Below are 22,844 nucleotides of genomic sequence, written 5' to 3'. Positions count from 1 at the left end.
TAAACACAAAGCAACGGACACACGAATGAGGTGTCCTAACCAAAAATACAGGAGTGGTCTGTCCAGAGGCCTGTCCCATAAAGCGAGTTTACCGAATAAGCCAGACTTAAGTCAGTTAGTCAGACTCATTTCTAGTTCATTCGGTTCCATAAAGCTCGCTCAACGTAGTTCGAACTCGGTTATTATGGCAACTTAGGCTGCGAAACTAGTCTGGTCAGGGTCAGACGTGCTTAACCAGACGTTCCTGTAACACTGACCCAACGGGTAAACGATAATTTACCACGTATATTCTCATTTTCTTATTCTCATCAATTCAATCTGTTCAACATTGATAGAAAATCAACTTAAATAGCCTACATAGGCTACAACATTAGCCTAATGCATTAACCAATAATGAACAATGCTTTGATAGGCTACACACCATAGCCGTTAATGTATGGGTGTTAGTTTGTGATTTAAAATGTTTAGGCATCAGACGGCCTATATCTCAATCTTAATTATCCGAGTATAAGTATGCTATCATAGCAATATACTTGTTAACAGTAGCCTACAATTGCAAAACGAACCTAAATCCGCCCTCCATTTCCCCAACACAAAAACCATGTTAAAAAGTTAGGCTACTGGATGTATTGATTAATAGTAGGCTATTTATTTTTAAACTATGTCAAAAAAGCCAATTTAGATTAGTTAGAGGGTATTTTTTAATCAACGAAGTAAAGGTCTAAAAAGGTCCTCGACCTACGTAGCCTATCGTTCACTACGTCAATCATGGCGTGTCATTTCATTTTTATTGAAGCAGTGGATGAGGGAGCTGTCATTGTACACGATTTAAAGGGAACGTTCTTTCTGAAAGAAGTCGCATGGCCGTGTGCATTGCTTTTGACGTGGTGGATTGTATGATCCATGTTTTACCTCTCGGGCTGCTTAAGAATAGGGTGCACGTGCAATTAGCTTGACTACTTAAATCTGACTTGAATGCGTGAGCTGAAATTGGTCTTTATGGAACCGCTTTAAACCCGCTTGACTAATTAAACTTATTCAAGTCTGGTTTAGGACTTTAAGTCTAGCTTTTTTGAGCGGCCTTTATGGAACAGGCCCCTGGTGACCATTCTCTGTATTTACATTAGCAAGTCAATTGGTCCAGTGGTTTGATGGTGTCCTCTCCTCCAAAAGCTCCAAAGGCTTGTATTCAATTAAAACAATCAAGGCCAAGGCCTATAAACTCTAGGTACACCACACTAAAGGTAGATTCATGGACTCAAAAGGAACACATTTCACTATTGCGGAAACCCATGCACTGCTGGAGGGTGTTAGGTGCTATTACTCCTCAATAACAGGGAGTTTCAATTCTACCAAAGGTGGGGAGCTGACTAACAAAAGAAAATTATATATATATATATTTGGGTTCAAATCACCCAGAATGTTAATGCCATGGGGTCTGGCTAGGAGAGGACTGTCATGTCTATGCGACTACAAACTAATAAAATAATCAGGCTCACTCTGAGGTTAAGTTCACGCTTGTCTTTCTCTACAGACCCGTCGCCCTGACCTCTGTGGTAATGAAGTCTTTTGAGCGCCTTGTGCTGGCACACCTCAAATCCATCACAGACCCCTTCCTGGACCCACTGCAGTTTGCCTACAGAGCCAACAGGTCGGTGGATGATGCCGTTAACATGGCCCTCCACTTCACCCTACAGCATCTGGACTCCCCAGCATCCTACGCCAGGATCCTGTTTGTGGACTTCAGCTCTGCCTTCAACACCATCATTCCCGCCCTGCTCCAGGACAAGCTCTCCCAGCTGAACGTGCCCGACTCCACCTGCAGGTGGATCACAGACTTCCTGTCTGACAGGAAGCAGTGCGTTAAGCTGGGAGTCTCTGACTCCCGGTCCATCAGCACCGGATCTCCTCAGGGCTGCGTCCTTTCTCCTCTGCTCTTCTCCCTGTACACCAACAGCTGCACCTCGAGTCATCCGTCTGTCAAACTCTTGAAGTTTGCGGATGACACCACCCTCATTGGGCTCATCTCTGACGGGGACGAGTCTGACTACAGGTGGGAAGCTGACAACCTGGTGACCTGGTGTAGCCAGAACATTTTAGAGCTCAATGCTCTTAAGACAGTGGAGATGGTTGTGGACTTCAGGAAGAACACAGCCCCACTCACCCCCATCACCCTGAGTGACTCCCCAGTCAACACTGTGGAGTCCTTCCGCTTCCTGGGCACCATCCTCTCCCAGGACCTCAAGTGGGAACTGAACATCAGCTCCCTCACCAAAAAAGCACAACAGAGGATGTACTTCCTACGGCAGCTGAAGAAATTCAACCTGCCAAAGACAATGATGGTGCACTTCTACACAGCCATCATTGAGTCCATCCTCACTTCTTCTATCACCATCTGGTACGCTGCTGCCACTGCCAAGGACAAGAGCAGACTGCAGCGTATCATCCGCACTGCTGAGAAGGTGATCGGCTGCAATCTACCTTTCCTCGAGGATCTGCACACCTCGAGGTCCCTGAGGCGAGCGAGGAAGATTGTGGCCGACCCCTCCCAACCTGGACACTCCCTGTTCCAGCTACTCCCCTCCGGCAGAAGGCTGCGGTCCATCAAGACCAAAGCCTTACACCACAAGAACAGTTTCTTCCCATCTGCTGTTGGCCACTTTAACAAGGCCAAGGACTCACACTGACTTTAAATCTCAATCTGCACAATGACACCCTGCACATTGCAATTTGCACTATTGTATCGTTTGCACTATCTGTATTTTGGGGTATTTCTAGGTTAAATTGTAAATTATGGCTACTTATATATATTTGTTTTATTCCCCTTAGTATTAGCTAGACCCCCCTTAGTATTAGCTAGACCTTGCTCCTTTTGTATAGTTGGTCCACATATTTAAGTTTCAATATCTCCATCATCTCCATCCATCTCCATCACTTCAGCAGGGTGACATAATTTTCTTCATCAATTCTCTATGGCTGAATATTTTACACATCCATTAAATTGATACATTCCTCTTCTACATTTTTAGATGAAAAACATGTATTTTACAAAAAACTGTTTATTTTCAATTCTACAAAGCAACAAAATGAAGTCAAACAACATTTAAAAGGTATAAAAAGATGGTAAAAAATATATTTGAAAAACTATGCATATAAAAGAAAGAAGGCTAAAAAATAAATACATCCCGGTCATTGCATAAAAAAGTAGTCAATTCACTTCGTGTTTCAGTTCACACAATGAACATATATGCAAATTGTTCACTGTTAACATGGAATAACATTAAACTGTAATCTATAGTATATAACTTCATAACGATCAGTTTTATTATCTAACTAAAGATTACGTTGTGTATTACAGTAGGTCATGGGCCTTGGTTTTTCTGATACAGCACAATGCAAAAGCTTTCCCCAAATAATCAAAAAAATAAAACAGAATCAATAGTAAAGCAAATATGATTGGTTTGGGTAAATAATGGGGAATACGCAGACAATTTGATCCCAAAGCGACAGACAGAGGGGGGGAGAGGGGCGGGATTTGAACCTCTTAAAAAAAAATTGAATTCACAACCACTGGGCTAAACCTATCCCTGTAGCGTCAGGGTCCTGCTACAACAGAGCCCCCAGGAGGAAGGAGCAAGCTGCCCCAACGGAGAGGCCCAGCGCCAGGAAGAAGGTCATCAGAGCCCCTGCCGTCTCGCAGTCCTTCGACCTCACCAACCTGTGGAGGAGAGAGCAACAGTCACACACAGCTTCCAATTGAACCAGATAGGACACTAAAGACCAGCACTAAACTGACTTAAATGAAAACTCTCGACAGAAGCAAATCGGTGTCAACTAATGAACGTATTCAGAGGGTCAAAAGTTCAGACTAACTGTGGCGCGTAGGTCATGCAGAGGCAGATGCAGTATCCGTTGGAGAGGGCGAATAAGGTCATGATGCAGACGAAGGCCACGTCGTGGGAGAAAAGGACGGGCAGGCGGGAGTGTTCCACGTTACAGAGCATCACGAGGGGGACGAAGACGACCCGAGACAAAACCAGGACAGGGAACCAACGGCTTTCCTTCGAGGGCTGAAAGACCCCCACCCAACAAAAAAAGACATGAGCGGCAGAGACGACACGTCAATTATTGTTTCGCTTTGGTATTTTGATGACTTTACGGATGAACATTGCCGAGCCAGGTGCTAAGCTGCCATTGTGGCCGTCTAAGCAGTTGCCAAGCTGGGTAAGACCGGCCTGTATCCTGACTCACCCATTGAGCCAGAGATGTGGCACTGCGGCCGATCAGGTCCATGACGTTAAACACGATGAAGCAACACACACAGAGGAAGTAGGGTTCTGATGGAGGACAAAAAGGGAGAAGAGAGAAATGTACCGGTTTAGTCTTTCAGCATTGACCCCAAGATCGAATTGAACCCGGTTGTCCTTTGACCTTTGGTGGCCACTTACTCACCCCAGTCCTTGCTTTCCTTATATATAGTCTTCACTTTGACCGTCACCGCTGGGAACACAGAGAGCGTCACAGCCAGCACGGACGTCACACAAAGTGCCATCACCCAGATCTGTACAGTACACATTGGACACGATACACAAGGGGACGATTGTCATACGCACACATATACAGTATATACACACACACACACTCCGATGAGCTAAAACATTATGACCACCTGCCTAAGATGCTGCTGGGATTCAGTGTGCTGCCAAAAACTGCTCAGGAATTTGGAGACCAAGACAACACCTTGGACACCTCATCATGTTCATCAAACCCTTCACATTTTTGTGCAGTGTGGCAGGGAACATTATTGATAGAAGGATGTCAGTCGGTGGCCGGAAAGATGCACAACAATTAAAAAGTGTTGACTTTATTAGAATGATGGAGGGTCGTGTTACCATTCGAGACAGTGGTCAGACGAATGTAACACATAGGTTAGAAACAACATTATATACAATGAATAGACAAGTACAAATAATGTTTCCACAGAATGTTTCCTCATAAGGCACAGAAAAAGAAGATATTAGGATTTCCTGTGTGATTACATTATTCACTTATCAATATTTACATTTTATTACATTTAGTCATTTAGCAGACGCTCTTATCCAGAGCGACTTACAGTAAGTACAGGGACATTTTCCCCGAGGCAAGCAGGGTGAAGTGCCTTGCCCAAGGACACAACGTCATTTGGCACGTCCGGGAATTGAAACAACAACCTTCTAATTACTACATTTACATTTAGTCATTTAGCAGACGCTCTTATCCAGAGCGACTTACAGTAAGTACAGGGACATTCCCCCCGAGGCAAGCAGGGTGAAGTGCTGTGCCCAAGGACACAACGTCATTTGGCACGTCCGGGAATTGAAACAACAACCTTCTGATTACTACATTTACATTTAGTCATTTAGCAGACGCTCTTATCCAGAGCGACTTACAGTAAGTACAGGGACATTCCCCCCGAGGCAAGTAGGGTGAAGTGCCTTGCCCAAGGACACGTCATTTTTGGCGTTCTGTTTACTAGCCCGACTCCGTAATAGGTTTCCCAGCAGATCTCCCGGAGCAGCAGGGTCCTACCACCTGCATCCTGGTGACATTTCTCCTGTAACCATCCTTAACATTCTTTGGGACTTGTGTCACAGCAGACCATCCGTCGGTTGGGACCAGACGGACGCCTTTGTTGCTCTCGTGTATCGATGAGCCTCGGGCGTCCAGCACCCCGGTGTAGGGATTGGGATCGATACCCGGTTCTGTAGGACCCGGTTCCAAATTTCTCAAAACCCGAAGATCAATAATGTCCGAGCTTATCGATGCCACTATTGAGACCAGGTAGGCTAATATAATGTAACTTATGTCTCGAGAGATAAGTCATGTCATTTAAATCAAATCACTGGTGCACAAACATACATCGACTGTCTAATAAAATTACTCAATTCAACTGAATGGCCTGCCAACCGTCTTAAAAGAAGAATAATTTAATTGGCTCATGCCCTACTTCGCATCATTTCTCATTTTGTTGCTAGCTACGATGGCTGAACGTACTAAGCGGTCAAAGGCTTGGCTACATTTTAATAAAGCCAAAGATAAGGATGAAGCGACGTGTAATATATGTTCGAAGATAATTTATTGTAAGGGGGGGGAACACTACTACTCAACGGTGCCAACTCCAGCTGCTGGACAATCCTCCTCCTCCACCCAAGGTATGCATGGTGAGCGCAGTCAGCGCACCCCAGCTTCGTAGCAATTATCCATCGTTGACAATAATAAGAGCCAGGGCTCTACAGTGCAACTATTTCACTTGCATATGCCTCTCAAATTTGATGCGTGCGCGTACCGGAATTTTTTTTACGAGCACAGTCGGTGTGTGGGTTAGGGACAGAGACAGAACAAAATAGGGATGAGATAAGGAAGATTTGGGTTTGGTTAGCTGGTCATTTAGCTATATCAGGTGCTTTTTGTTGAAACGTGTTTAACTTTTCATAGTCTTGAACAATGACGGCTTGTCAATGTCACTTTTTGTCATCCAACCAATCACAGTCATTTATACTAGTTACTCATCCAGGTTGTGGATAGTACATCAGTAGTGGACAACTGTAGATTTAGCCAGAGTCAAGATCCATTGTACCAATATGTGCTCCTTTCATCCAGCCTCCTCCTGAGAGCAACACCGGACTACACTTTTGGCCAAACACTGACTCAACACATGGATAGGTAGGCTATTTGAAACTATTCATGAAGACATACACATCAATAAGAAATGGCATTTTCCTATCCATGCAAGTAGCCTACATTTATAAATTAGAAAAGCACATTTCCTGTAAATAACACAAGCGTAAACTGTCAATTGCTTTTATTATATTTATTTAAGGCCTGCACATGAAAACACTTCAGCTACTTCTCGAAGCCAGGCACCTTTAAAGTTTCACCAGCTTGTCCATATCGTGCGACAGTTTCTGGGCAGTGGCTTTTTTCAAGACATCATTTAGATGTCCGTGAGTCAGGCGATTGCCCACTTTCGACTTATTAATGTTCATAACGGAAAAGGCCTGCTCACATAAATATGTTGTCCCAAACATACAAAGTATTTTACCGTGAACATTGGGTACTGTGGTGGCAAGGATTGATATAATGAATCGATTGCAAGAGATGCGTAGTTTAGCTTTTGAGTCCAAAGTTGCCCTTTGAAGGCTACTCGGCGTATTTCTCGGCGTGGGTCTCGTATCGTTTGATGTTGTTCTCTTTTGCTACAGCCACTTGTTGAGAACAAATGAGACACACGGGTTTGCCTCCTACTTCTCAAAAGAAATACTTTTCTTTCCATTTATCCTGAAAGATGCGACCTTCAGTGTCGACCTTCCTCTTTTTTGATAACATCTCGATCACTGATAGGATCAGCACTACCGGCGCTGCTTCAACTGTGGCGGTACGCAGCAACAGACCAACTGACGGATTCCACCGAAAATTTTAATAAAAATAACATTTTAAAAGGTATTCTCCCCTTATCACCCGCGGGCCATATGTGACGTACAGTCGGGCCGGGGCCAGCCCACGGGCCGTAACCCTGGCGTCCCTGATTTAGATGGTGGTTAGCTCAAGCTCACCCCAGAAAAGTATCGATAGTGAGCTGCCAACTCTTATTTCAACCATTTTTCGCTCTCACGCCACACCTTGTATATCTCACGCTGAAAAGGCAACGCCAAACAAGTAGTCAATTTAACGTTGTAAACAGTAGCCTAAGGGGGGGGGGGGGGGGGGGGGGGGGGGGTTGAGATGATTAACCTTATTAGCTTCACCTGTGAGTGGTCATAATGTTTTGGCTCACCTGTGTATTTACATGGATAGATGCATGGATGGATAAGATAAGGAACCTTTTTGAAGACAGCCTGCACTGAAGACCTTATCTGGGAATCTGCATTCTCCATGACAACCAGGCTTTTCTCCATCCCATTGACTTTGTAGAGGGACCCTTTTTCTGTCATAGATTAAAAACAAGGGCATTGCTAAATTGGTACAGGCAATTATCGGCTGAAATTTTGGATATCATCTGCAACTTTGTTATTAAACTTACCCATACCTAAATGATTGTAACATGTACCTTCACACTGTGTTTTTGCTATGACAGTTGACAATGTTGACATTATTAACCTTAACCTACCAGCAGGTTTGATGAGCTCATTGGTGGTCTCCAGCTGACCATGGCTTTTCTTTAAATAGAACTGGGCAAACTCCTAGGGTCACAAAGAACATTTTTGAGAGTAATCCTAACTCAATAGTCATTATACAAAAAAAACTGATTTCATCCAAAATAACCTCATTGCTTGCTGCAAAAAACACATTTAAACAACCACTACAAATTGCTGTACTAGGTTTGACATCCAAACAGGTGTACAGGTTATTCAATTGTGAACATTGAGGACTACTATTGTTTTATTTCATTGCACCAGCTTCACCCATAGCAATCAGACAAGGGCACTTACCAGATGTGGAAGAATTAGGTAGCTGAGCAAAGTGAGCAGGGTGGCCACACAGGGGGTTATGAAGTACCCCAGGGCAGCAGTTTCCTTATCTGCATTACCTACATGCCGCAAACGTTATTATTTATTTTTTGTATTTTTTCTTTTTGTGTGTGTGATTAAATGTGAAAATGGTGAGGCAGTGCAGGGTAGGACGGGAGAGCAAAGGGCAGGGGTAGGACAGAGCCGTACTCACTGAAGATGGACAGCAGCATGGCCAGAGCTGAGAAGATCCCGGCCAGTCCTTGACCACTCATGAACAGGGTGCTGTATCTCGGAGGGAGAAGCCCCACTAAGCCAAACAGGCTCCCCTGCAACACGGCTCCAAACGCTAGCCACGGGAAATGCGCGTTGGATTGGTCACACATATTCGACACGTTTGAAGACAACATCCGGCCAAAATCAATTGTTACCAAAAAGGGAAAATCCCAAGTGATTGTTTCAGAAGCTTTGCTGTGTGTGTGCGTGTGTACGCTCGAGTATTTTTAAGCACATTTTGCAGATGTGGATAAGGAAACTCACTGTTTATGAACCAGATAGTTGCCATGGTGACAGAGAAGAAAGTTTGCGGCGCCATGGGCACCTTAACCAGACAGGCGGTGAGGATAAAGAGAAGCAGGATGGAGGTCATACTGACGGCTATGCGCACCCTCTCCGTGATCCTGCCAAAACACATGCAGTTTGTGTTACGCATACATTTGGTGCAGGTTAACTCCTATCTCAAATTTAAATAGGGGTTGCTTACCACTGATAGAGGAAAGAGTTGAGTAAGGTGAACAGCAACAGGGGTAGCTGGGATACAAGAGTCATCCAGTTATCGTAGTGGTAGTCGTCTGTGTTTTCACTTGTGGCGTTGACTTTCAGGCGGCCATTAAAGTACTTCATAAAACAACAATAGAAACGACATGTTAATCGCATGCTCCAAAAGTCAAACTGTACAATATTACTCTGTTCCTTGGTAAAAATGAAAAAATACAATTCACTGAACATATTTGCGTATTCTGTCATTAAATATCATGTTAAATACTAATAAAAGTAAACTGTTACACACCAGTTGTAATGACATGACTTGTCATAAAAGATTTCTGCCAATGGGAGGATTTATAAATGAATGTGCATGAGGTAAAGGAGGGCATCTGACCAATACCTGTGTGGCAGTAATAAAGAAATTCCACGGCAACAGAGTTCCCAGTCCAAGGATGAAGATGATGACGGCCACAGCACAACCTCTAAACACGGAGGCATGATTATTATTATGCTTTGCAATGATCCTATATAATCCTAGGTCTTTCTATCCATCTTTCTCACAGACATGGGTTGCAACAGCACAGTCGTTTGCTGCACACCATCCTACTGAATGAATCCTGCTAACCTACAGTGGTTCATGTCCCTTTGAATGCATACCTGTGGGCAGCAGCTCTCCACACACACAAAACACCATGCTTGAGATCTCACAGCCCTATCACCAAGTGAGATTCCTAGATCGCAGATCTAGATTTTCTATGTGGACAGGACCTCCTTGGAAACAAATCCTCTAGTGCCACCCAATGTTAAATGCTTACTACTTAGTGTATTGCTATGCCTGTGGTCTCTCTCTCTCTTTAGTCGATATTAGCTGATATTAGCTATAAGTAGGTTAGTGGCAGCTTCACGTAACAAATTTTAAAAAGGTCACATACCTGTCCGCAGGTATGTTCTTATGGAGAACCATCTTGATGCTTTATAGTCTGCAAAAATGTTCATTGATTTTTAAACAATCATGTGTGCAAACACAAAAACCAACGTGGTCTGGCAGCTTATTAGTTTACGGAAATACTTTTACAGCTATGCCATTTTTTGATTTGCACGTACTCCATTTGTATTACCATGAAAGAAGAAGTGATCCCCATTCATTGTCATACTAGTCTAGGTTTAGGCCTTTCACATTTGATTATTTTAGCAGACGCTTTTATCCAAAGCAACATACAATAAGTGCATGATAGAAAATACAGTACCAGATCAAGGATTAGAAGTGCATAGTTTTAACATTATTTCAGAAGTCAGGTTTCCTAGGCACAGTACAACAGAACCACATCTCAGCTCCCAGACAACGTGAATTATAATAATTAACTCAAATTAACTATAAATGCATTGTCGCTTGTTTACTTCAGTGACCAAGTGTTCCAGGTGATAAAGCATACTTCTTTACCTACCTTTGCAGAATAGTTAATGCAAGTTTATTTAGCACTATTTACACACATTTACATTTAGTCATCATCTTCATAGTGTTCATAGTGTGACAGGTTTTGAGGGCACACATTTGCTGCTGGCTAAAATAATTCCCACAGGCCACTGACTTTTGACCAATGACAGCGGGGGTGCTAGTGTACAAGAATGAGGATTTGTGAATCACAAGAGTCTGGCACGCCCTCATGATTTTGCACCTGGCTAAATTCTTTCAGCCCAGGGACGCCGTTTACATTTGACCAATGACAGCGGACGTATAGAGAGTCATGTGCTAGAGGCTACGATGGTTCAGATGGCTGGTGTTAGCATAATTTTGGATCAGGTGGATCATTTACTTTGTCATCCGTTTTCTTTCAAAGAAAAAGTAGAAAGAAGAGTTAAAGTGATATGGGACACCGTCCAAAGTTTAAAATAACTAGAAATACAAACATCAAAATCGTACGTTTTGTCAAAGATGGTAGGAAAGAAAGGACTGGCTAAGGGCAAGAGTAGCAAAAAAATTGCTTTTCTGTTTCCAGTGCTTGGTTTTTGGAGGAGACAGGGCTTGTCACTGTCCCCAAATCAATAGGTGTATTCGACTTCATGCCGCCGGCGCTGCACGAAGTCCAACACACCTCATATCAAGATTTTGATCAACAAATTGGCCATGTGTTGCCTACGGTCCTGTTCGCTGCAGACTGGTTGAAAGCATCAGGTTATTCTTGTGGTTACTTATCTATAGCTTATTGCTGTAGAGCAGACTTGCGCTACTATAGGTACCGTCGGCTATATAATTTTGTTGTTGCAACTTCATATCTCGGATGTAATAATGCAATTGCTGCAGCTATTGATTAATGAATAGCCTACACTTTTTTTAACCCACCTAATATCACCACCACACCAGCCATCACTGTAAAGTGAACAGTTCTCCAGGGCTTTCAAGTTTTGAAGACATGCAAGAGTGACATTCTCTCTCACCCTCACCCCCCCCCCCCCCCCCCCCCCCCCCCCCCCCCCCCCCCGTAAGGGGGTCAAAATTAATTAATTGCTTTTTACCTGACATCTTTGAAAGGCAGCAATGATTAATGCATCCTTGGCCAGGATATCAGTGTTTCCCACACATAGACTAATTTGTGGCGGTGCGCCACAGAATCAACACCGGCCGCCACACATTGCGTTTCGTAAAACATTTTTTTTTATCGCTATTTAGGTAAAAACACGCAGTGTATTCGTTCAGCTGCATTTCCTTTACCTGCTCTCCCTCCGTCTCTTTCACGCACGCGTCTTTCTCACATACACACACAGTCACTACGTCAGCACACGTTAGCAACGATGCAGCTGATCCCCCCCCCCCCCCCCCCCCCCCCCCCCCCCGCTAGCCTGATGTTGTCATACTCATAATTCTAGTCAGAATATGAGTCTGAGAACTCTCCGTTGGGCTTTGACTACGAGGCGTGTTTCAAACGAGCCTGGAAAACAAATGCCTCTTCGTTCAATTGGATAGATCTACAACCAATCAGAGCAACAGAGTTTAAACAGAAATTAAACTTTTACCGATTCCCGTAGGAAGGACGGCAAAAACATATTTTCCATCGACAAATGCCTTGATTGCGTCTCTCTGTTCCTCTTTCAAAATTAATGCGCTGTCGATGTCTTCTAAAACAGACTCGATGGCAGAATCATAACATCCCAGATCTCCACCGGTAGCCATGTTTGTTCAAAACGAATTCAACTTAAGCGCTCTTTTGTGTCGTGGGTGATTACGTTACTGTTGATCAATTTCATTGGTTCTGGTTTTCTGTAGTTGGTCCCCAATACGAGACCCTCCAGACCCAACTTCCCGACCAAATTTTTTTTGGGCGGGGAGAAGTTGGGCTGGCAGCCAGGCTACGATCCTGCCACCTCTGACATCGGTTGTTGCATTAAATCTTACCCAGATACAATGGTGCCTATTTCCTATTGGCTAATATATATACCCTTTCTTTTTTTGATTGGCTGATAAGTGGCAGGCTCGACTAAGAACTCCAGGGAACACGAGCTTGACTGCGGGTTCCATAGTGAGAGTGGGGTGGCCAGAGGAATTTTGGTTGTTTGCAGCGGCATATTAAATATATTATATAAAAAAAAAAAAATCTGCGTGAGTAATACAATGTGTGGCGGGAGGGCGTGACTAAAGACCAAAATGAGTGACTGTCACTCTCAATGCGTGACACTTGAGAGCCCTCTCATACCAATGTAAAAACTCATGCCATTCAAAACCTATGAGTAACCTACGTCTGTGCGAACAACTCATGCTCAACTGTTATCATCTCTTAATCACGTGTAAAATGTAGGCTACATGAATTGATTGGCGCGGTATGATTTACATTTATTCATTTAGCAGACGCTTTTATCCAAAGCGACTTCGATGATGACGCACAAAGACAAACTGCTTCCTGTTTCTAAAGGCATTGCGCCGAAACGTGGCCAAGTTACCTCATGCTCGAAAGTCAATTTCAAAAACTTCTTATCTAATGTAGTTTAATGCAGGTCTGTCACTCGTGCCATTGTATTTTCCGAAATATGGTATGTGCAACAGATTTACAAAATTTGTACTCGTTTCCTGTGCTTAACAGAATACGAGTTAGCCATATGAATTATTGGCACGACATGAAAATGTACTACACCCTAAGTTTTAGCCTACACATCAAAATAAGTGAGACACTATTTATGATAATTGCGTCCTCGTTACCTTAGACTTGGATCCTCGTGTATTTTCTTTACAGACACCGTTTCTCATCCACTGTTGAACCAATACTACACTGACTGTAACCCCAAAAATGACACGTTGATTACTCAGCAATACGTGCCTCATCTTTTCCATTCACGTCATATGGTTTTGTCTTCATTTTACCTATAGCAAAACATAGCAGCCTACTGTACATTACCTAGAAGGTTTTTAAAATGTGTCTTTACTTATATCTTTTCTTGTTTGGCACGTGTGACATTGTCACAAACTACAACACGCAGGCTCTCCCTTTTAGCGCTAAACAATAGTTGATATACCCTGTGAGTGTTAATAGCACAGTAAAAGCAATACATTTCAATTAAGATTAGTTGAACTTACCAAGTGATTACGCTCCCACCATTGAATGGATCCTTTAAACACGGAGTTCTGTTCAAATGTTGGCGCGATCTGTTCCTGGTCTTTTTGCGCGCGTGTTGATAAGGCGCGCTAAACACGGTGCTGCTTAAGGGAAACCACTGCTCTCTCACCATCGCCTTATCACCGGGTTGTTTAGGCTATTGCATGTGTTTCTATGCCAGCGTACAGATTTTTTTAAATGTATCAGACACCTTTATTCATTCGACATTGCATTTCAATACCAGGTAACTATTCGAAATAATTACAATGTAGGCTACACAGTAGGCTATATTCCAATTAAAATAATATCCCCCATAAAATAAAAGTCAAATTGCTGGACTCTAACACGAGAGGGATGTGTGTGTTCATGAAAAATACATAATCTACAGGCAAGGGCATAGGGGCAGCCTTTTCCTGAAATACACCTGTTGTTTTACTGCAATGAGTTTACTCTTTGGGTTATAGCCAAATACTGCAACTGGAATTGTTGTCTATTCGGGTTTGAATCCTGAAGCTAAGCTTTTTCAAGTCAACCACTGGGCTACATTTCAAAAACGAGTTCGCTCAGTGGCGGTCCTGGCACATTTGGTACCCTGCCCTGGCTCAGGGCCCCCCATATGACGTGCCGCGGTTGGCGCCCCCTGCTGGTAGTGCGTTTGAAACTTAATGACAGCGGGAGGGTTAATTTCATTGGATGCACTTGGGAAATTGCCGCCCCCCTTTTCGTGCCCGCTTCGCCCATGCCAAAAACCGAGAAGGGTGAACCTGCAGAGTCGGAGACTGCAGTTTCAGGACTGCAGTTCTAGGACCCTCGTTTTATCTGACAGCGCCACGTAACGAATGGGATAAACATGGACCGGAACAAGATAATATTTTCCTGCAGTAGTGAATATTATGGGATTACGGCTCAGAACTAGCCTGGCTGCCAGCCCAATTAAGCCCCGCCCACAAAAAAACAATTTTGGTCGGGAAGTTGGGTCTGGGGAACCTCGGTTGGGGAAAAAGTATGTCCGAACAGGAGCTGTTCGGTACAGTACACTTCATTATTTTTGTATTGAAGCTGGATTTTTGTTTTGTTTTTGAAAAACTGTTTACTGTTGGATGACAATAATTGTACAAAAAGAAAAACTGTGGAAATGTGAAAGAAGTTTTGGGCCTATATGTACAATGAATGTGTTTCAGGAAGAAGCTTGATACAATGTATGTTAATTCAACTCCATTTGGTAGAGATGCCACCTGTAGTTTTATAAACACCTAACTAGGAGACATGAAGTCTAAGAGACGTGAAGTCTGGGTGACCTGAAAGGGTTCTTGTCACCTGGGGGGGAAGAGACAGTTGGTCTGAAGAAAATGTGGATTCAACTGTATTTTTCTAAGGATTTAACCAATGACAGAAGAAATTTAGTATAGCTTCCTGTCTGTAGGATGGATCAATGACTTTTGAGAACTGTCGTATCTATAAAATGGTCTGTTGAAAGATGTTCTGGGGGGTTCAGGGCCATCAGCTGAGTAGTGCTGGTGGGCTGGATTCTCCCGGTTCCATTCTAGAATGCTAGATGGAGCTGTATGGAATTGTCTTTGTGTTATTGTCTTATGTTTGTGTGCTGATGATGTTATGTTGGTAACGTTATTATGTTTAAACCTACGTCAAATAAACATTAACTCTATACTTCACCCGACTTCAGCTTAAACGATTGATTGTCTGCAAAAACTACCACGACAACCTGCTTCACAAAATACATTTTGTGTAGCAGTAATCATGATCATACTGGGGTATATTTCCTCAGAATGCGATGTCGTGGAGCAAGAATGTTGATTCGCGTTCGTTACTATACCGTTTGAATGACGAATTTTAAGGATTTTGTGTTGAAAATAGCATCTGATATTTACACAGATAACCGACATCCTTCTCTTGAATTCAACAACTAAGAAAGTATAATGTGAGACTCCTGTCTCCCCTTCTTTTGGTTGCGATATCAAGACGAAATACTTCACTCGTTGAATCGCGCGCGCTCCCGCGAGGGGGTGCCAATCCAGAAAGTCATGCATCGGGTGATACAACAATGTTAACAGTATATTTAATCCGATTCAATGCGTTGGAAATCATACTCGCATCACAAAGAAAAAATGCAACATATGTGATGAGTTCCATCTAGAATAGCCCTATATTTAGCCCTATAGCCTATTTTTAAAAAAACAAGTGAAAGGAATACTATATAGTGACAAAATACATTTCCGTTAAGTTTGCATCATGTCTCTGATTCTTTAAGGACTTGTACCCCATTCTACCCATAGATTCTGCCACTGCAATGCCTTAGCTCACACGCTCGTAACCATGTAAATATATGCTTGCGACTGGTTGTCGCAAAGTATGACGTGTACAGCTAGTTGCAAGCGAGCACGAGGTCTCTGAGCTAGGGAAAAAGAGCCACTGTTTAAAGAGCCACTGTTTAAAGCTAGACCGGAAGAGTCGGAAGTGGAAAGATGCCCGCGTCCAGTCTCGCGCTCTCGCTTGCCTCACTACGCCACTGAGCGCGTTTCATAGAAATGAATGGGGACAAAAGTAGCTTACTCTAGTTATATTAACTCTATGGGTGGACCAGTCTGGATCAAAGTCCAGGGCCTATTTTTATTCCCAGTCCGTCCCTCTCTATATGTATCTGTTCGCATATTTAGTAATAACAGTACATTACATGGTAAGGATTGGGTATGAAACCCATTTAACTCTTGAATTATAAAAAAGTACAACAACTATATTTGTTTGCCAATCAGTCAAAGAAGGAAAACAGTTTACACCATCAAATAAGTTTAAGATGTGGAAAAAGGAACAGGCACAAATCAATGTATTTATTCCTCTAAAAATGTCAATTCTGAACCCAGATGTGTCTTGAGAAAAGGTATCATTCTAAAGAGATTTATGTGGAAATCTCTGGAGTCCCCTCGTGCTTTCTGCATCTTATCTCTTTGGCCATAGCACAAATCCTTGTTGCCCCAGCTGACAAGTGCAACCTACAGAAATGGGTCAGTACAAAGATAAATTAGTCACTTTAATTAGCCTAGATGTTTTTGTCAACAAATTCCCTTCAAAAGCCCACTTATCCAAAAGAGCAATACATTTGGAATGCTGTTATGAATGATAAAACCATTTGTGTGTCTTTTCTTATCATGGCTTTTAATGATTGAACGGAATTATTGCGTTGAGGATTGAGCCTATTCTATTATTGGAATTTATATTTGCATCACATAGTGTACATTGACATTATTTTTAATCAGACAACTTTCCAGGTATGAAATAAGGAATACAAAAAAAATCCAATACCTGGATAACGCGAAATTCATATTCCTTGAAGACGGCACCACCAGAATCACCTGTAGAGATGGTTTAAGAAGTGTCTCCAGTCTAATGCACAGTGTCTGCAGTATGATACAGTATTGGCTTCGGCTTAATCTTCTAGACACCTAAACATACCTTTACAGGCAATATGCTCTTGTCGTCCGGTGGATCCTCCTGTGCACAGGAAGCTGTCCGTCACAACATCTTTAGGATCATCTGTATTTACATCCTTAGCCTTTGTGGCAGGTTTAATGCAGTTGTCTCTCTATAGGCGAAGTGGAGATTTTGTTTTTGGATGACAAATGTACATTTGAACAAATGAAACACCTCTCGTCTAGTCCAAAGCACCTCTTATCCTATCAGTGAGAGTAGTTGAAACAAGCAAGAACTCACTAAATCATGAAGTAGAGCATATGCTGTTTTCTCCGCAAACTTGTTTTCGTCGAATGATAGGAAATGTACTTCCTCAAAATTTTTGGAAAAAAGGAGCTGCTCTAAAGGAATATAAAAGACATAAAAGCAAAACCATGTAATGTTTTTTAACTTTTGAATTAACTTCAACTAAACAAAATCTAATCTTGGTGTTGCAATGCTGCCTAAAGTCCAGAAATAATGAGTAGTTTTGGTAATACTATAATAATACTGTACCTTGGTCTTTGCAGGTGAGGTGAAGCTGTTTGCCTAGTGCTCTATTTGTTTCCTTTGTGCAGGGAACGCAAATGCTTCTATGACAGACAAGGAGAAATGTAGTCATTGATAAAAGGGTTTGATTCTCTCAACATTCTGTACAACCACTTAATGCACATCATAATCTTTCAATTTTCACTGAATAAGGTAGTGGTATAAGGCATCAGTGTATGCACTGAAATGAGGAGAGAGGAGCCAATATATTAGGTATTGTCAGCACATAATTAATTGTACTGACAATTGGCTGATTAATAACCAGTATCCATTTGATACCAGACACGCGTTATAGGAATGTTGTGTCCCGGTTCTACGTGCTTCTCACCTTACTTCCGCTGAGTACCTCACCTCCTTTTTCAGTTCAATGAGAGCCATATCATAGTCATAGAACTCTTTTATTTTCGGAACTTTTGCCGAGATATTATATTTTTCGTGAAATGTGAATTTTTCTACTTTTAGGCCTGTAGGGAGAAATTACAAAGAAGAAATGTATCTAAATGTAACCCTGTATGAGTCTGTACTATGAAAATCAACCCCACAACATAATGAAGTAATTGAGTAAGCTTGGGACTCTCCATCAATTATCATGCTTTGTTTAACATACAGAGTACAGACCACTTACATGTAGAATTGGCAAATCCTAACTGTTTACAAACACTAAATATTTAACTTATTTATGAATGATTTACAAATTGCCTTTAAAAGAATAGTTTCCTTATTTGGAAACTAACTGTCAAGTACTGAATGTTTAGCAGTACCTTTTTTTGTTCCAATATCAACCTTTATGTCATCAGGTTGGTCGTCAAACTGGAAGCAGTGGGCTGCTGTCAAGACGAATTTACCAGCAACCAATGATCCAAGGCAATTCTGAGTCTTGTCTGGTCTCTAATATGGAGAGACTCTTATTTAAATTGAAAAGCTCTTAACACATTTAGCAACTACTATTAAATATATTGTTCCCAATAGACGGACATATTGTCTCATTAGTCTTGATTTTTTATTAGAAGTGAAATGACTCAAGTTGAATGTTCAATCTGAAGGTGCATACATTCAACATATAGGGGCCACTATTCAAGATTTATGAACCCTATATGTTGATTGTATGCACCTTCTTGCCAAAGTAAATTCCTTGTCTGTGCCAACTTTAATGGCGATTTAAACCCCTTTCTGATTCTGATTCACAGATAAACAGGTGTTGATTACCGTAACATGAATGTTTACTGCCCATGGGTATGTTGTTTTATCATTGGTCCGATTGTATACGCCACATAAATGCAAAAGTTTATCAGAATCTAAAACATAGGAAAATACAAAATGAATCATTACAGAAAGTGTTCACTAGAAACTCTTCCAACAACTAAATCAATGTTTAAATAAAACATTTACTTTAAATGATGTTGTAGCTTCTACAGAAATGGACAAAAACAGCTGTATCTTGCAATTGTGATTCTTTTTCACTATATCTCACAAGGTAGATTGATTGGTTAATTGTTAGTCAATTGTTTTTATAAACAAAAGATAAGAGAACAAAAAGCCACACATGGGCAAAAAGTATTCTTACCTATGATTTTATCAAATGTTTCGTTCAGCCCTGTCAACCCTCCTTGCACCTTGAAATAGTGCTGTTCATTTGGTTTTACAGTTACTAAATCCTTAATGTTATGCGGGAAGATAATATCTCCAACACCGAAGATATAAATATCTGTCAAGTGGGTATTAAAACATTAGATCAGATATTGTTATCATTTAAAAAACAACTCAATGTGTTGCATTCATGTATGTTATGACATGCATTGTTTTTGAAGTGTCCAAATGATGTGGGCCTCTTAAAGGTTTCAAAACACAAAATTCTACAGTGTATTGTCCAATTAAAGGCAGGGTAGGTAATTTGTTATATTTGCTGAAATAAACTTCACATCCTGATAGCAATCAAGTGCTTCTCATCAACATGACCTACCCTGCCTTTAAATTGAGTATAATTTCTCTTCTCAGTAATGCATAACTATACAATCCTTACATTCCTAAAGCAAGGTTTTTGGTCTCACCAAGATGGGAGTCTCTTGCCTTCTGATTGCCCATATACACTTTTTCCTTAATTATGTCCACCTGTGGTTTAGGGTCACCTCCCATGTTATATTGACCTACAAATGAGAGAAAGAAAGAATGGAATTGATGTTGTTTCATATTTTTGTTTTCTCATGATATAAACATAGTTTGGATTATTGAACTACATATGTATGTCTGAAGTAATTACTTACTCAACACCATCAATATCTCTATAACAATATGAAACTAACATACAGGTCCTAGTTGACAATAGTGTTACCGTCAGTGAACATGATGATCACATGTTTCTGATCTTCAAAACTCTTTTTGTCGTTCTTCTTGATAGCTTGTACTTCAAAGATGTTTATTTGTTCGCCGATGGCCTTGAAGGCAAGACTGAGATCTGTGCCAAAACTCTCTATCAGTCCTGTGTTTGGTACAGAAATCAAATATTGATGTGAATATACAGAGATAAATGTGTTTTCATTAGCTTTAAGAACAGATAAGCTCCAGTATATTTATTTAATCTATTGGCTTACCATCAAATTGATCTAATTTTCTCAAGACGTCAATCGTTGTTCCATCAGATTCTGCTATATCTACAACCTTCATAACTTCAGATGCAAAAAACACAATGTGATATTTTGGAGTGACTTCAAAGGAAGCAATCTGTGAAAAGATGAGTCAATGATAGTGGATTTTAAAAGCGAGTGAGTAACAGATGTTTCGAACCTCCGACACAATAGTCTATCGATATGGGGCAGGAAAACTGTTGTTTTGCAAGGCACTGTTTCATGCAATGTTTGGATTTGGTCATTTCACCTTTTTGATAAGTAGCTTCACAGCCTCTTTTGCATTAAGGAAGTCCTTTTTGTCTATGCTCAGAGAGACATCCATCGCTATAAAGATGTTAAGAAGTCCTTGTTCATCGAGAGATATTTTCTTTCCCACTTTACTGCCATCTGAAAGGGATTCCAGGTGTTATTTTCACTTTACAAAGCAAAACGATAGATGTCAAACCATACCCAAGAAAAGCTATTAACTTTGACTGATAACTTGTTTATCAGACACTTCTGCAAACCATACTTGCATTGAAATATAAATGCATTATTTGGGGGCATAGCCAATTTTGATGCCTTGATGAATGAAAATAAATAAACATGCAAAGACTGATTTTTTTTTGATGGTCTCCTAATTGAAATTGCAATTATGATATCACAATACTAAGTGTAATTTACCAAAGCATGAGTTACACACATACCTTATTTTGGCGCTGTTTCTAATTCCAGATCAGAAATTCAGTAATCTTTGTTGCATACAGTGCATACAGTATAACATGATTCTGGTACAACATGATTTACGTGATCATTTCAGACTTACCATCCAACTCATTTAGGGTTTCACTAATGGAAGATCCAAAAGCCTTTGCAATCTCCAATGGTGTGTCATAAGTATGTGGGACTATAGCAAGGAAAGAGTGCACAAAAAACTCACACAATAAAAACAAAAGACATGTAAAAAACCTTAATGTTCACTGTAACTTTGGAGTATGTTTGTAGAAACTTACAGTAACATTTAGGTTCGGCCCCAGACCACTGGTGATTCTCTAAACATGTCCGCTCATTTGACCCAATCATATATAATCTAGCGTCACAGCTGTAAGTGACTTTGTCATCAACGCCAAATGAAATCCCTGAACGTGTTGCTCCTGCAGGTATTCCTGGGTTTGGACAATAATCTTCAGCTGTAAAAATAGCACATGGTGTAAAGTTAAGTAACCTTGGGAAAGTAATGGAAAGATTCAGCAGAAAGAGGAGACAAACTATAGATTGCTAGACTCTCCATACCACTGCTAGCAGCATAACAACAGATGACATAGCTTCAAAAGGAGAGCGGATGAAGTGAAGAGATGTAAAAGAGTGAGATGGGGGTAGTTTAGAAGACTCACAACTGCTGACACAAACTGGTGTGCTTCCACTCCACTTTCCACTGGACTGGCAGACACGTCTGGAAGACCCACGCAGAGTGTAGCCAGAATAACATTCAGAAGTGATCATGTTGTTCCATAAGTATGTGTTTTGGGAAGGTGTGAAAACTCCATTTTCTAACTTTGGTTGTGGGCATTCAATCACTGAAAAGTGAAGTGTAAAAGTAAATCAAAAAAGGCTTGCTATTATGTTAAACGGTGGTGGAATGAGTACTGAAAATTGGTACTTAAGTACACTTAAGTACACTCAATCAAAAGTAAAAGTACAGGTGTTAAAACAGTACTTAAAGGTGCTGTAAAGCAAATTCCATAATTTGCTTCTCAGTACATTATATAAAGCATGTGCAAAGCAGGTAAACTTTGACGCACTGAAATGTGGAGTTAGACAGTTAAACCGTTTCTCACCCATTTTCAGCTCAGGTTTTGTATAGGCGGGGCAAAACCCAATTTATCTACGACACGCCCCCCCCCCCCCCCCCCCCAGTAGACTGCTGAAGTTTTTCACGATTTCAAAGCCTAATTTAACATACTTGTCAGCGTTTTTTTCCATTCGAATTTGGATGGGTAGTTAACAATGTATTCTTCTGTGGTGTGATGAACTTGAAACTCATTTTCAGTTTTGCTTTACAGACAGTTTAAGGACAAATGACTCTTCTCAAAAACTAAAGAGTACTAGTTACTTTTTAGCTGATGATATTTAAAGAATTTTCTAAAAACCCTTTAATATAATTGGCGATCCATTGACAAAACAGTTATTTCAACAACCCAAAAATTACCTTATTGATTAATGGTGATGAAAGTTATTTTTTAGATTAGAGGTTAAATTCTTGTAAACCGAAATCACCGCAGATGGCAAACAAAGTTTGCTTTGCATTGGCACGCTGTCACCTTTCCTCCCTCTGTAGCCTACGTGAACAACTCTTCCAGGTCCAGCCATGGGCATTCGTCAGCTGAGTTCAT

The 22,844-nt window shown here is 41.2% G+C and overlaps 2 protein-coding genes across 3 annotated transcripts in view; both read right to left on the bottom strand.

The window, feature by feature from the left end:
- Nucleotides 1-3,099: 3,099 nt before the first annotated feature.
- LOC124482802 (equilibrative nucleoside transporter 2-like) lies at nucleotides 3,100-13,986 on the bottom strand. Of its 2 annotated transcripts, none has more exons than XM_047043329.1 (13): nucleotides 13,441-13,713; nucleotides 10,184-10,231; nucleotides 9,652-9,733; nucleotides 9,250-9,383; nucleotides 9,027-9,166; nucleotides 8,701-8,835; nucleotides 8,469-8,566; nucleotides 8,147-8,219; nucleotides 7,860-7,963; nucleotides 4,453-4,561; nucleotides 4,252-4,337; nucleotides 3,874-4,070; nucleotides 3,100-3,718 (listed from the first exon to the last, which is right to left on the bottom strand). In XM_047043329.1, the coding sequence occupies exons 2-13, from the start codon at nucleotides 10,213-10,215 to the stop codon at nucleotides 3,607-3,609; spliced, it is 1,302 nt and encodes a 433-aa protein (XP_046899285.1). In that variant the 5' UTR covers nucleotides 10,216-10,231; nucleotides 13,441-13,713; the 3' UTR covers nucleotides 3,100-3,606. The 2 variants fall into 2 exon arrangements, with proteins under 2 accessions (XP_046899285.1, XP_046899284.1); XM_047043328.1 differs by lacking the exon at nucleotides 13,441-13,713 and adding an exon at nucleotides 13,816-13,986 and having other exon boundaries at nucleotides 3,101-3,718.
- A 2,549-nt stretch (nucleotides 13,987-16,535) lies between these two features.
- Nucleotides 16,536-22,844, bottom strand: part of LOC124482605 (complement factor B-like) — a 12,648-nt gene continuing 6,339 nt past the window's right edge. Inside the window, exons 3-18 of the mRNA XM_047043021.1 lie at nucleotides 21,846-22,028; nucleotides 21,465-21,641; nucleotides 21,278-21,358; nucleotides 20,720-20,859; nucleotides 20,437-20,566; nucleotides 20,178-20,324; nucleotides 19,897-19,992; nucleotides 19,413-19,553; nucleotides 19,055-19,143; nucleotides 18,610-18,736; nucleotides 18,177-18,312; nucleotides 17,816-17,892; nucleotides 17,561-17,661; nucleotides 17,303-17,432; nucleotides 17,153-17,202; nucleotides 16,536-16,842 (exon numbers count right to left, since the gene is read on the bottom strand). Coding sequence (XP_046898977.1) covers nucleotides 16,681-16,842; nucleotides 17,153-17,202; nucleotides 17,303-17,432; nucleotides 17,561-17,661; nucleotides 17,816-17,892; nucleotides 18,177-18,312; nucleotides 18,610-18,736; nucleotides 19,055-19,143; nucleotides 19,413-19,553; nucleotides 19,897-19,992; nucleotides 20,178-20,324; nucleotides 20,437-20,566; nucleotides 20,720-20,859; nucleotides 21,278-21,358; nucleotides 21,465-21,641; nucleotides 21,846-22,028 — 1,967 coding nt within the window. The 3' untranslated portion in view covers nucleotides 16,536-16,680. The remainder of the gene's footprint in view (nucleotides 16,843-17,152; nucleotides 17,203-17,302; nucleotides 17,433-17,560; nucleotides 17,662-17,815; nucleotides 17,893-18,176; nucleotides 18,313-18,609; nucleotides 18,737-19,054; nucleotides 19,144-19,412; nucleotides 19,554-19,896; nucleotides 19,993-20,177; nucleotides 20,325-20,436; nucleotides 20,567-20,719; nucleotides 20,860-21,277; nucleotides 21,359-21,464; nucleotides 21,642-21,845; nucleotides 22,029-22,844) is intronic.

This window comes from Hypomesus transpacificus, chromosome 20 (genome assembly GCF_021917145.1).
Source record: "Hypomesus transpacificus isolate Combined female chromosome 20, fHypTra1, whole genome shotgun sequence".
Lineage (NCBI taxonomy): Eukaryota > Metazoa > Chordata > Actinopteri > Osmeriformes > Osmeridae > Hypomesus > Hypomesus transpacificus.
This window is presented reverse-complemented; position numbering and strand designations above follow the sequence as displayed.